The sequence below is a fragment of the Lethenteron reissneri genome, chromosome 21, assembly GCF_015708825.2.
Source record: "Lethenteron reissneri isolate LAM-NWPU_2019-01 chromosome 21, ASM1570882v1, whole genome shotgun sequence".
Lineage (NCBI taxonomy): Eukaryota > Metazoa > Chordata > Hyperoartia > Petromyzontiformes > Petromyzontidae > Lethenteron > Lethenteron reissneri.
In genome coordinates this window covers 2,781,548-2,796,336 of record NC_083799.1, presented here as the reverse complement: position 1 = coordinate 2,796,336, position 14,789 = coordinate 2,781,548, and the positions used below count along the sequence as shown (strand labels likewise).

The 14,789-nt window shown below is 42.1% G+C and overlaps 2 protein-coding genes across 2 annotated transcripts in view; one reads left to right on the top strand and one right to left on the bottom strand.

Annotated features, from left to right (window-relative positions):
• Positions 1–3,785: 3,785 nt before the first annotated feature.
• On the top strand, positions 3,786–7,348 carry NDUFB3 (NADH:ubiquinone oxidoreductase subunit B3). Its single transcript, XM_061555435.1, has 2 exons — positions 3,786–4,090; positions 7,085–7,348. The coding sequence occupies exons 1-2, from the start codon at positions 3,921–3,923 to the stop codon at positions 7,236–7,238; spliced, it is 324 nt and encodes a 107-aa protein (XP_061411419.1). The 5' UTR covers positions 3,786–3,920; the 3' UTR covers positions 7,239–7,348.
• A 143-nt stretch (positions 7,349–7,491) lies between these two features.
• Positions 7,492–14,789, bottom strand: part of LOC133344928 (hyccin 2-like) — a 22,127-nt gene continuing 14,829 nt past the window's right edge. The window contains exons 3-12 of the mRNA XM_061555256.1: positions 13,415–13,486; positions 12,536–12,637; positions 11,853–12,038; positions 11,382–11,462; positions 10,965–11,080; positions 10,736–10,831; positions 10,486–10,599; positions 10,261–10,348; positions 10,014–10,173; positions 7,492–9,704 (exon numbers count right to left, since the gene is read on the bottom strand). Coding sequence (XP_061411240.1) covers positions 8,932–9,704; positions 10,014–10,173; positions 10,261–10,348; positions 10,486–10,599; positions 10,736–10,831; positions 10,965–11,080; positions 11,382–11,462; positions 11,853–12,038; positions 12,536–12,637; positions 13,415–13,486 — 1,788 coding nt within the window. The 3' untranslated portion in view covers positions 7,492–8,931. The remainder of the gene's footprint in view (positions 9,705–10,013; positions 10,174–10,260; positions 10,349–10,485; positions 10,600–10,735; positions 10,832–10,964; positions 11,081–11,381; positions 11,463–11,852; positions 12,039–12,535; positions 12,638–13,414; positions 13,487–14,789) is intronic.

The following is a 14,789-nucleotide window of genomic DNA, read 5'->3' as shown; positions in this document are numbered from 1 at the left end:
CCACAATCATATGAACATAAATCTATGCATTGTTATATGAAGACAAGTCCAGATATTGTGGCCAAAGTTTAGCAAATGTTTGTTTTTATTTACATAGCATAGAATATTTTTATATATATACATTGTTTGTAGCAATATTTTGGGGGAACATTTTGAACATATTTGAATATTGGGGGAGTGTATTGACAGTCTATAATGTAGACTGAAGCCTGGTTATTAAGTTTGGTGAGTGTATTGGCAGTCTATAATGTAGACTGTAGCAATGGTTATTAAACTAAGTAAGCGCACTGGCAGTCTATAATGTAGACTTATTCTGATTTTCAGTTATAAAAATAAACCACGACGTTTCGATCGCAACACAAGCGGTCGTCATCAGGAACAGATTGGCTAGCCTCTGAAGGCGAGCTGTTTATAAAGGTTTAGAGATGGACAGGGCAGCCAATGCTAATGTAGGAGAGGGCTCTGACACCGGCAGTAGGTCTACACCAAAGCATTGCACCTCGTTCCACACACACTGCTGACGGTGGAGGTTGACAAGAAAACACAAAGCAAGTCATGACCCAAAGTGGCTTATTTTTCATAATTATTTTTCTATCTACGTGACTATACCGAAAGAACCAAAGAATATTAATTCCTGCAGTCACGAAAGTTTCAAGTCAAAGTTTAAGGTTTATTTTAAACGGAAGCTGTGATGACGTGGGTTGCGACAACAATGTAGTGAAACAATTCTGAACTATTTGAACAGCTGAAGAAAATCCGCTGTTGTGCAAGGAGGGCGAGTGGAAAGCATTGCTATAAGATTGGTCATGATGCTGCAATGAGTAAGATAGTAGGTGATAATAGCAGTGAAGATAACAGGGTTGCGTTTAGTAACCACCTCTTTATTAAACCATCTGACTCTACAAATTGAGCCGGCAGACCTATTGAATGAAATACGATGACAATAACGTTTTAATCAATGAAGACATTAGCATTGGTTGCCTCGTTTTGTTGCGATTAAGTGTGTTAAACAAATTCAACATTCTAGATTTGAAGCTTTCGTGACTGCAATGATTCATATTCTTAGGTTTTTTGTCAGTAAAGTCACGTAGGTAAATTTTTTTAATTAAAATTAATAAAAGTAAAATAAAAATAAAATAAAAATCACAAAATTCTCACCAGTTCAACATTTTAAGTTATCAAATATTTTAAAACAGTTATGCGAAATGAAACACTTGACGCGTGTGATTATTGTTGCTCCAAAGGTGGTGCTGAACCTATGTAGACAAAGTTCATTCACATTAGAAAGTCTCCAACATTCAACTTTGGAATATTTGAAGGTGATACAGATTATTTACTCTTGCACACCCGCTTTAATGCATTTGTTTAAGTTCCAAATCCACCCGTGATTCCGTTTCTATGTTATTACTTGTCCATAAAGTAAGGGACAATCACTGCATCACATACGAGGCATACTGTATGCTTAAATTAAACAACACGTTACGTTGCTAAAAAAGCTGTTTGCATAGCAAAGAGAATGAACAAGACTCGCGATTGAACCAAACTCGTGATTGCTGCAACCATCCTTTCTACATCAAATCCACTGCTGGATGAAGCTCTCCCACTGCTGGATGAAGCTCGCCTCCGAAACGTCGTGATTTTTGTTTTATTTCATTTTCATTAATTTTGATGTTTTACCTACGTGACTTTACCGAAAAAACCTAAGAATATGAATCCTTGCAGTCACGAAAGCTTCAAATCTAGAATTAAGAATATGACAATTCAGGTACCACTGAATATGAAAGCGGGGGGGCGGATAGGAAATCCCCGCAACGAAACGCAACTCCACAACTAGTACTCTGACCATAATTCCAAGAATCGAAAGTGTATGTAAGAAACATTTGCTCATAAATACATGGTCTCTCGATCTCACTTCTCTTAAAATATAAAAAGGGTCGTTCTTCCACATGATCAACCCTCTGGGTCTCTTGACTCCACACTCTGCAGAATGTGTAAAAGACATAGCTTTGTACTCATACATCTGGCACGTGTGATGCCACTGCCTACACCCCAGGGGTCGGCAAACACAATAACAAGTCATTTGTTCCTAATTCGGTAAAAAAAATCGATACATTTTAAAGAGCCGCAATACAATGTGGATACAAGACAGTCTTTAATAACGTCACGAAAAAATCCTTAATAAGCCGCAGGTCGCCGACCCCTGCCCATGGTAACTGGACTCCCACTGTGAACTGGACTCCATGGTAAACTGGTCTCCCATGGTAAACTGGTCTCCCATGGTGAACTGAACTCCATGGTGAACTGAACTCCACGGTGAACTGAACTCCATGGTGAACTGGAATCCCATGGTGAACTGGACTCCATGGTGACCTGGCAAACTGGACCTCATGGCAAACTGGACTCCATGGTAAATTGGACCTCATGGCAAACTGGACTCCATGGTAAACTGTATTCCATGGTGAACTGGATTTCCCCAGTTCAGGGATCAGCAACCAGATTAACAGGGGCCATTATTTCCGAATTCGGTAAAAAAAACACCATTTCAAGAGCGGCAGGTTGGGTCAAGTGTTGTTCGCGAGCACCTATGACCAGACCGGCACACGAGGGGGTGGGTGGCACAGCAACACGCCCGGCCGCCTTTGTCTCCCCAGTGGCGATATTTTTTACGCACCGCACACTAATTTGAGGCTGAGTCGACCTAGGGGAGGCCCAGGACTGGTTCAGATAATCGTCACCGATGTTGGCCGTGAGCGGGAATCGAACTCGGGTCACCAGGTTCTCAGCAGCGCAGAGCTGCACCGCTACTACCGCCGCAAGGAGTGGAAGGGAAGTCCCCCACCTCGAGATGGTGATTGGTGCTCACCAATACCAATAGCCCGCACCATTCGCCACCAGTTTTGTAGTTTCATTTATTAGGTATAGCCCTGTGAGCCATTCGGCTCTTGAATCGGGTGCAACCGCAACAAACAAAAAGATGAACAAGAAAACATCTTAAAGCAACAGAAGAATCCAGGAAAAAAACAGCAAGTCTTCCAGAAAAAGCACCGAATATCAACACTGTGTGCAAAAATCCCAGTGGGATGCAAGTCAAACAATAACCATAAGCCAATTTAGATTAAAGTTATTAGTCGAACTCTGTACTACAACAAACAAACATGGCTAAACCAAAACGTTTTCAAAATCACCAAAATAAAGCTATAAAAACAATGTAACAGAGATCAGAGGAACTGTGATTGAAATTTTACAATAAACGATATATACATAACATGTGTTATGTATATTACCAAGTGACGGTGACGTCCCCACGGTGCCTGTGCCAGGCTAGGTGCACTATTGAGGCTATCACGTGAAGTGTCCAAGTCTGGCTGGCAGGAGGTCTCGGGACAGACCCAGAGCGAGACAAGCGGTAGGTGGCACAACCACCGGTGCCAACTCCGCCGCATTTTATCCGCCCGGCGCCTCCGCTCGTTGTTGTGAGCGCCGCCGTCGCCGCTCCTCCGTTGTTGCTTGTGGGTGACTGCCTCCAACCGCACAGAAGCAGCGTCCTTCACGCCTCCCACACACACAACACATACAACACACAAGGTTATTTCAGACGAACCGCGTCGAGTGTGAAGCCCCACGCACACCCCTTGCCGCTTCGTGACAGCGCTGCGACGAGATGGCGAATGTGGCGGGCGACGAATCACTGCGCTGCGTCCGCATCGCTGCAATGGGTGGCGAATGAGGCTGGCGACGAATCACAGCGCCGCATTGAGTGGCGAATGTGTCGGACGACGAATCACAGCGCTGCGTCCGCATAGCGACGTCACCACCACCAACACCGCCACCGAGGGGGAAGGCCTCGGCGTGACCTCCTCGTCCTCCGCACCGGCTTCTGACTCCTCCGCACCGTCTTCATTCTCTTGTCTGAGACGCCCATGGCTCACGGACACGAGGCGGCCCACGGGGCCCACGAGGCCCACGGGGTCCGCGGGAACGTGCCCGGCGTGGACATGCCGGACTGGAAGACGTGGAAGGTGGAGGGGACGCCGCTGGAGGTCGTGCAGCAGCGGCTGGCGAAGCGTGGCCTGCGGGATCCTTGGCTCCGGTTAGAGACCAAATCCACACCACCACCACCCCCCTCCTCCTCCTCTTCCTCCACTGCCCAACGGGGATCCACGGGGCACACAGGGACGGGGATCACGGGGACCCCACGGCGAGCAGTGAAAGACATTCGGAACCAAGGGAAGAGCCACGCGGCTGTTGAATTCCGAAGCGCCCCCCCCCTTGCCCAAAGACGTGGGAAGGTTTGACGCGGTCATTTAGGGGGATCGTAGAGGGGTTTGTAGCGGTCATTTAGGGGGATCGTAGAGGGGTTTGTAGCGTTGGGGATCCATGTCAGGTAGCTGAGGGGAGCTCACATGATGGTTGTTGATACGGCCCTCATAGGGGGGGGGGGGGGGGGGGGGCCTTTATGTTGGTTGCTGTGTCGGCTGCAGACAGTGGTGGATGTGTAACCAGGCTCGTGGTAGCCGATGTGGTCATGTCGAAACGACGTTGAAGTTTATGGTAGGGGGGTAAGCACCTATGGGGGCCCAATGTCCAGTTGCTAAGAATGGTGATGACGGTCGTCGAAAGGATGTCGTCCCCCCTGGGTTTGTTTGTGTCGCGGTAGTAACGGGGAGATGGTGGTTGGTTGTGGTGAATCATGATGAGTCGTGTAGTCTCGGGACAGCTCATTCATATCAACATTGTTTGAAGAGTACAATTATCTCATCACAAAATATTAATTATGCAGCATAGTAATCCTGCGATATAACTGTGCCCCCATACAAGAAAGGGGAAATTCCCTCTGACTAAAGTGATATTTATTCACGATGCAGACAGAAACCGCTTATGAAAGCGTGGGTTCTAGCGTGTGAATTGAAATCTATTGGGGGGGGGAATTACCGGATTCCCCCTCTTACCACCTACTTTCAGGTATTGGTTAAAATACTCACCTTTGAGTTGTACATGTTGTACATTATTATACTGATACGCCACTAGCAGGAAATACCGAGCGTTGCCCAGTTGCTTGCGGATGGCGTTTGTGAATGTAAAGTGTCTTAGTCACATACTCTTTGTTTTTTCGTTAAAGTATGAAAGTATGAATCATTGCAGTCACGAAAGCTTCAAATCTGGCCGAGTCACTGCATTCGGAAGGAGGGAGTCACTGGCGCGTTCCAGCAACTGTTAAGATTTTGCTGTGCCACGGGGCCTGTAATAAATGTATAATATAACGTGCCACAATGAGGCTACGATATATACCGAAGCTTTTTTTGAAGCGTGAATTATGTCATTTGCCTCGCACGGAAAGACGACGGGCGTGCTCATGGAGGTTGACCATTAATTTAAATCAACGGGTTTTGGGGCAATTGTTAGTTAAACTTGATTGGGGTGGGGGGGCAGGTTAATGTGCTGGGTTAGGGATGGTGACGTCCCTGGGAGCGTGTGGGGTGCCGTTTGGGGGGCTCCGGGCCCCCTATATTAACCGTCGGCTCGCCATGTACCTAAGGTTTTCCGCGGGGCTTTAAAAGGTAACCCTGCCAAAGCTTGGTGACGATAGCTTGAACGTTGTGGATTTCTATTCGGAACAGACTTTCATTTCTATATCAAGATTATGTTATTCTAGTTCATAAAGCCTGTCTTCGCCAGGCAAAAGTTTTAAAGAAATATAATGAACCTGATGCGATTGTTTTACTGTTTTATCTACGATCAGACACTGTTTTTTTTTTCCACAAAAAAACAAAGTGTTGACTTGATTCAACTTAAAGACTACCCATCGGAAACCTCTCAATTTAGATTCCGTTCTTTTTTTTTATTAAAAAGAACACAAATGAACTTAACCCTAAGAGGGGAAGCTCCTATCTTGGACCGTGTTTTTATTATTCAGATTTGAACATCCTAAAATGTGTATTGTTTTGTTAATCCGAAATATCTTAAAGCCAATAAAATATAGAGCAATGGTTCTCGTAGGTAGAAAAGAAAATAGATTACGACGTTTCGATCGCCACACAAACAATCGTCTTCTCTCCCACCTGAACACGGTTGCTTGTGTTGCGATCGAAACGTCGTATTGAAGAGCATTAATTTTAGTTGCTGTTCAACGCTCGATCAAAGGGAGAAAAAAAACGCAATCTTATATTTTAAACGGTTTCTGACTGACAAACATTTTCACGGGGCACTTTTATGAGGCAACTTAAATCGAAAATTGGGGGCCAAATTTCAGCTTTATACCTTGTCGGGAAGTACCCTAGAGGTTTTTGGGACATTCATATTAAGGTATTTATATAGATTCTATGTACAGTAATACACCAAACAAAAGCGTGATATCTTCCATGTGTTGCGACGTCGAATGAGCCGACGGCATATTTGGCGCCAGGTGCAAGTTATTCAGTGTAATAGTGTTTTAAAATATTAATTTGACGTTTGACTTTATTTCTAGCGTTGTACCGGATTCCAGCCTAATTTATCCGGTTTAAAAACCTTTAAGTATAGTTAAGTGAATTTTCCCTCGGGTAAAATGCAAATGGCAAAAGCATTTCTACCAAGACATGATTAATACCCAAGTCTACTTTGTAATGTGTTGCCATTATGAGTGCATTACATGCATTACATAATGCACTTCAAGCTCAATTAAGCAAACCCACGAGTGTAATTCCCAGTTGGGGTTTCTCCTTTAACAAAAATGGCAAGAGAAACTTTTGACAAATTTCAGAAAGGGAGCTGAGAATGAGTCTCAAAAGGCCTTGTTGGGTTAAGTGATGCTCAGTCGTAACTTAGTCTTTGGGATGTGCCAATCTTCGCCTTTGACGTAATTTTACTGCACTTTTGGCGTAAACTGTTCAAAAACAGCCGTCTATTTACTGCTGGCTGAAGGCTTCCACTTTATCATCTTAATAAAGAACATTGATGTTCTGGATTCTCCCAAAATCATATTTGAAACCATTTGAAATGTAACTGTACTACAGTCTAATTTGTAAAGCAATATATCTTTGCCAAATAGAGTACACACAGCTCACACTCTGACATGCCAATGATGTGCTCTGTATTCTCTTTGCAGCAATGAAGCATGGCGATACAGTGGGTCGTTTGCCAACCCACCTACGTTTTGGAAAGTTGTCTTCAAGGGCTTCAAGTATGGCTTTGCAGCATTTGCGGTGGCCCTGGCTGTCGAGTACACCGTTTTTCCACCCAACAAGGGAGGACATCACTAATTCATCACCGGCGACACGTGTACACAGATAACATTGAGCATTGTACTGTACTGAAATATAACAAAACTGTCAGCAGTTCTCCATAATTGTGAAATAAAATTATAGCTTCATTTCATCGTGTATTGTGCATTATTTTCACGCTTGCCTTACCACTGTCTCGAAGTCCTGATTCAAATTGCACTTCCGGAAATCTTTTGACATGAAGCCAGGAAGGCATTTTTTTCCACAAGTAATCAATTATGCAAGTTTATATATTCTACTTTCACAAAAAGCTTTAATTTTCAACAGATGAATCAGAGATAGTTACAGAATATACATACAAGCCTAAATATCAGGTTTCCCAAACACAGTAGTGTAGTTCTTTAAAATGTAATTTTAAATTCGTTACATTTATACTCTTATTGCAAAAGAGATTGGTGAAATCAAATGAAGGGGTTTCACTAATTTAACATGACAATATAATTTTCTTGCACAAATAATTTTAATAACTGATCAAAATACCAACCTCTAGACTGTGCAGTCTAAATAATTATCTTGTATATATCAACGTTGACAAATTAGAGTATACATTGAATGCCAAAATATGTTAATTCATTTGCTAGGTTAAAACATTGACAAATCAAAAACCCAAAAGTGCTACTGATAAATAAATGCACAATAAATAAAGGTTGATGACACTTTGTTCACAAACACAACTGTTTGCCTATACAATCCAGTAAAGCATGTATATTATGCATTGCTTATAGTGTGACAACCACTGCCTGTAAACAATAAAATAAAGGAATGGATAATAGCTATACAGTGCATCAAAACATTTACATTCAGTGCATTTGTAACATAGTATTGGGATTGCATTACTCCTTGACAATTTCCTTACACATTCAAAATGATCACAATCGCTAATAGGACTTGTAATTGCGTTAAATGAATACTTTTACTTTGGGTTATATTTAAATTCTACTTTCAAACACTCACAAAAAAGAAAATTACAGTACAAAGGTGAGAATGTTTATGAAAATAATTTCGGTTTGGGAATGTTTAAGGAGTTACTTTTCTACGTTGTATGTTACAGAACAATAAAATATTGGAAACAATACCCAAATACATTATCAATATACACAACTGACTTAAGGCTTACACGTGGAAGACCAATAACGAGAACAGGTAAAATTACACTTTGTGTACCTGATCTCCACAACCGCTTCAGATGACGATTACCACACAAACTCGAAATAGACAGTGTAATTGGAATAAAGGTCATTTAACTATGGCACCTTACCAAGCCAATGCGAACGTATCTCAGCTTTCTTTCAACGTGGCAAGATCTGGCAATATACAAGCAACTATAATGATATTACAAAGAGGTAGAGGTTGAGGCTGATTGGAAATACATAACTTAACAAAAATTAAAAATTATGCACCTTAATATAACTAAAGTTGAAAAGCAAAGCCACCACTGCTAATCACGGCTAAACCACAAGATTTAGAGGTCAAGGATCCAGTAGGCTGGACACAAATGCACCATGGATTTACTCTAACACTGACGTACAATATATATTCTGTCCCATCTGGTATATCAAACCAGGTGAGTACAATGTTGTTGGTGGCAAAGCAATAATGGATGGGCGAGAGGATTGCCTCCGTTTCCATATAATAAAAACAATCTAATATTACATCAGCTAAACTATTAAACTTAAGTGATGAGATGAGCATTCAAGCTTGGTGAGCGAGCTTGTTGGTTGAGCTGGTGGCTGGGAGAGAACTCGACAAGTTCCAAACTCACATCCTGCAGGCTGCTGGAAGACAGAAGCCCCACATTCTCAGTGTTCATCTCGCTGCTTCCTTCCTGCATGTCGTCGGTAGCTCTCAGCAGTGGGTCAGAAGCATTGGCGCCACTTAAATTATGCTCACATGAATGGATGGCAGCAGATTCAGAACTCAAACTAAACTCCCTTGGCTTTAGTGTGGACATGCTGAGACTCGGGTTCACTCTCTGCGTTTCTGTATCTGCTGTCCCTGATATGCTGTCTTGCTGTAAGTAACTCGTCTCAGTAGCTGCCTCACTGGCATCTGACTTTGAGTGGGGAGAGGACCCGTGGCCTGCCAATGGAGGAAAACACTTCCTGGTTTGGCCTGCTGCTGCTGTAAGTCCTAGCAAGGGTAAATGTTCATCTTTTTCACCTAAACCTTTAAAGTGTGAAATGGAATCTGCTACTAAATCTGTAATTGCTGGCTTAGTATCATGCCGAGAGGCCAGAGGTGAATTTTTTATTTTACCCTTGCTACCCTTTTCGCCTCGGCCTACCCAGTTACTCACTATTTCTACTTTCCGTGTGCTGGATTTTTGAGCAAATGATTTGCTTGTGCTGGCTGAAGCAGAATGGCTGGAAGTTGACGCTAGTGAAGAAAATCCTTCATCAGCCTCTACAACCTGCAGACTGTCTTCTGTGGATTGCTCTTCCAGCACTGCACACACAGGACCCAAAGACAATTTAAATGCAAAATTAGGTGGACAGTTCCTTGCATGCAACTTAAAACGCAATCAAACAAAAATACATTCAGGACCCCTAATACCAATGTTATGGGGCAGTTTCATGCCATGTATCACAAAAAATTACTAATTCAAGGCATTTGCTATAGGTGACCAGTTTTTCTTTCACCAAAAATCGATGAAAACTGCCTTTCCATGACATGAACTAAACCATGCAAGTGCTAGGTCAGCCGATAAATATATGGGCACGAGTGTAAACAATGGTGATATGAAATGTTCCTGACCATCCTTCCGCCAGCGGTGACGGCGTATGGACGCGCTGGTTACGGCGCCACGAGACAGCCTGCGGAAGGTAGGCGTGACGTCCACCTGTATGCACTGCTGTCCCTGATGAATGGTTTCAGGCGTGCTGTTCTTCAGCGAGCTGCGCATTGCATTTCCCACCTTAAGACGAGTGAAAGATGAAAACAATCGTCAAATTGTGCAAATACTTTGCAATGGTGAGTGACTCATTTTGTAGTGAGGGCTCACCAGCAATGGCTCAGTATATAGCTCCAGCTGAGCTCGATACAGCACATCATCCAAGGCCTCCTGTCCCAATTCCCATTGTCCATTATATCTGCAAAACCAAAAGTCAGTGTACCCACATTATTACTCAGCATTGCATACAAGCGATGAGCAGGTGACCTTCAATGAAGCTTATGCATATTTTAAAATTACAGTCGAAAAGTGATATGCGACTGCAGTGTGACATACATAGAATAATAGACGCCTGTTAAGAGATCAACAATGAACTCTGGAGACAGTGATATCTTGGTACGGTGCTCCCGCCACCTTTTCTTTTGCCGTGGGAAGCCACTCACGCACACCCTGGACAGAAAAGTGTAAAACAAATAAGCAATCCCCCAGTCGATTCAATGTAGCTACATATATACATTATGTTCATTAAGCAGTTTAGAATTCTAATGGTGATGGTACAAACTACCAGAATAGAGAAATACATTACCGAGAACACATGTGACACAGGGCTTGGTGGGAAGACGGAGGCATGTGAGCAATGGCTGCATTGTAGCAGAGCATCAGGAAACTCAGAACCTCAAACCTGACGAAACAAACAACATTAATGGAAATTTCATAATCCCTATGCAGCACCTGCAATGCAACGTGCTTTATGACTTTGTATGTGCTCACATTTATGCATGCAGTGAACTTCACTGTGACTGCTGGTGTTTCACCTGTTCTGAGCAGTGAAAGCTTCCCTCTGTGGCAGGGGACCAGCATAAGCAACTCTCACTGCCTCTCTTCCAGACAATACAGCTTCCATCATTGCCATGGAGCCCAAACTCCCAGGCTAAAGGCAGACATAATCAACACAAGCAGCATGATAAAAAGCATGACCAAACCACTCTGTACTCTTAGGTTTTTTCGGTAAAGTCACGTAGGTAAAAAAATATGATAAAATAATAATAAATGAAAATAACTAAATTAAATCACGACGTTTCGGAGGCAACACAAGCTTCCTTCATCAGGTGTAAAAAAGGCACAGCAAAATAACTAGCGAGCGAAGCTTCAAATTTAGAATCAAACCTCTCCGGTCAGTGTTTAATACTGTTTTATACATATCTACATATTTTGTATTGCACCAGGCTCACCTCATGGTAAAGAGAAGGTTTGGCAAGTGTGGGAATGGTGAAGGCCAGCACCTTGCTGTTTCCATCAGCTTCCACAATCTCCTGAATAAGAAAGAATGAAAACAATTACATTTCATCTCTTATGAATGCAACCATCGTATCCTGTCATTGACTTAATACTTTTTTCATGGATCAATGTCGCTACACTACAATGAAATAATGTTACGAATGTGTTAACATATTGAAAAAATAGTTGCAGATAATAAAATGAATAAGTTAATAAAATATTTAAACATGCATGATACACAAATATTACACAATATACCACGTGTGGTGATACTAAACATCATACGGGAATGGCCAGCTGTTGCCATATTTTGAACTGCATGTGCATTCATACCATGCTGTGTGCACGTTGGCTTTATGAATGCATGTTGTCATGAATGCACATGCAGTTCATAAAGCCTATGTGCACACAGCATGACTCCTCACCAGGTTATAGAGGCCCAGCAGCAGGGCATCCACACAGCCGTGGCTTTGCACACGGAGGCCATAAGGCGCGCTGCCCGCCAGGTACCGGCTGATGAGCGCTGGCAAGAACTGCAGGGCAAAGTGGCGCAGGCGAGCCTCACCACTGCGCACAAACTCGAACAACTGGTGGCACACGGGCTCCAGCAGCTGTAAAACGAGAAAAATGAGATGGCAAAAGCATCACTTTTGGTTTTAATGTAGCGTTGACAGTTTGTCATTCCATTTTGTGTTTAAAATACCACTGTAAATTATTCGATTTCCTCAATTTACAAATGTTTAGCAACATCTTTAGTTTAAAAGAAATACATTTTAAAACTGAGCATCTATTTGCCCAAATGGATAAGAGGTCTATGCTCATCTCCGTCAGTGGCCAAGGGCCACTAAGGAAATTGTACAACAATTAAACATTTCTAAGTATAATTGCTATTTATGCCATGTTATTTTTAAGTTACTGAGAATTATTCAGGGTAATTTTTTTTTATTCTAAACATAGTGAGATTGATAATGCTAGCTTGAAATGTTCAAGTTTTCATTGCTGTACACAGATGACCAAGTAGAAAACATTAATCAAGTATCGTTTGATGACAGAAAGGGTAATGTAAAAAGTATTATGTCTGCGTGGTGCACTTTCTGCTCCTTCATACTTCGCTGTTTAGCGCTCCTATCACTTTGTAAAGTGCAGACACGAGAGCTGTTTTCTGATGGACTGTCACTGCATAGCTGGAGATTGAGGATTCTGGTAGAGCCTGTAGAGACACATTAGAGAGGAAGATTTCACTTCCATTACAATTCTTGGGAAAAACACCACCGAGTAAAATTTTTAACCAATAATTCCACTAAAAAAAAAAACACTTGGATAACAAGGTCAAGCAATGACAAAGCCGAAACTTACTTTCTCAATGTTTTCCCATTATGATTTTACAAACTAAGGCTGTTGATAAATGCTAAAAAGCTATAGCACTTAGAATAGTGACAGGATCTAAGAAACCTGTTTGTAAATTTCGTATAAAAAATGTGATCTGTATGTTATTTTTCATTATCAACCACAAGGGATTGCAGCAGAAAAAAAATTGGCTCCATAATTTTGAAGATTTTTTTTTACTTATCCATGAAAGCCACACAGAGTTATAGGACTCTTTTCCAAGAGTTCCTGCATTGAGTGTTTTTTATAATATGTTTTAAGCTAATCAAAGACTGTTAATACAAGTGGGAGGAAACCAGAACACCTGGAGAAACCTCACACACCAGAGGGCATAAACAGATGGAAATTAGTCCAATTGCTGTACTGCCTTCTCCTCGCGAGCCAATGTATGGGCACCTCAACACCCATAGGAAGGGAGTTTCACAACATGTGTGAGACCCACCAACCTCGTGTCCTGTGCTGGATTACAGGCGTACATATCCACCACCGCCTGGCACACCCAGGGTGAGAACAGCCTGCTTCTCTTTTTTTTCACTTCATTAACAAATGACCAGATATTTTGCAAAAATACATGGAGGCCCACATGTATGTATATTTGTACCTTGAACTCTGAAAGCCAATCTTCCACAACACCCTTGTCCATGGTTGGTACGTTTTTCCAAAAGCCCCAGGCCTATCCTGCAACAACAAAGGGCAGAGAAGATTAACAAAGAATACATGTTTGTATTTCCCTATCATATGACTGATGTGAAACCTGTCCAGCTGTGTGTGACATTCGTGTATGTGCAATCATGAATACATGGTGCACAGCACTGATTACAGGATGACATAGCATGTGTCACTGCTGACGTGTCAAATTTGGTAATCTCTCGACTTGTATGTTTTACATTGTTCAGTAAATATAAGTGCTTGTGAAATAAATATTTTGCTTTAAAGTCTGGAAACCAAAACATTTACAATGCAGAAAAATATGTTTTGGCTAAGGGCAGTAATTTGAAACTGTAAGCTAGTTTGCCCACTCAATACACAATATTCCAGATAGCTGTAAATGTCTTTTCCAGGACATGAAAAGACATACTGAAGTTTAATGAAATAGTTCGGTTTTTTATATATATGTTCCATGATTAGCAAACATTAAAATGTCAATTTATGTTTTAAAAGCCAGACAATTTTGATAAAAAACAAAAGGACATAACCGATGGTAAAATATTGTTGGACAAATTATCATGATTCTTGGTTCTTTCGGTATTTCGGTATTATTTTATTACTTCCCTTCTACGTGACTTTACCGAAAGAACCAAGAAGATGAATCCCTGCAGTCACGAAAGCTTTAAATCGAAAATTATCATGAATGCAAAGGCAGGCACAATGCTGTGTGTGCATGCTGTGTTATCTTGAAAAGGAAATATTGTTAAGGCCAGCGAGCCAAAACGTCAAGTTCTTTCTTTCCTCGCAGTGACAGGAAATCAACTGTTTATTTAATCAGATGTTATTTTTTTATGTAATTTCACGAAAGCAGCAACATTTACCTCATGCTGTTTAACCTCCAAACAACAACACAACAATTTTCCAAACTATATTTGAGTACAACGAGATGTTTATTGTGGGCACTTAAAAAAATACTACGCAAACACGAGTGCAAACAGGTGCTTTCACACACTATATTATTATTGGCCATGCTCAAGTCCATGGCTGGATGAAGGCCTCCACAAGTCGCTATCCTCTTGTGACCTCGGGGTGTAATAATCCACCTACACATCTGCATGAGATTATTTAATCTAGCTCAGAGGTCGCAAACGGGTTTTGATTCCTTACCCGTACCCGGCCGCACCAGGGTCGCAAACGGGTACCCGTACCCTACCCGATACCCGGCTACCTGTACCCGGCCGGGTACGGGTAGGGTACGGGTACCCGATTGCGACCTCCGGGATGAAGCCATGTTGCAGGCGCGGGTGGGTTGATTCTAGGAACCTGAA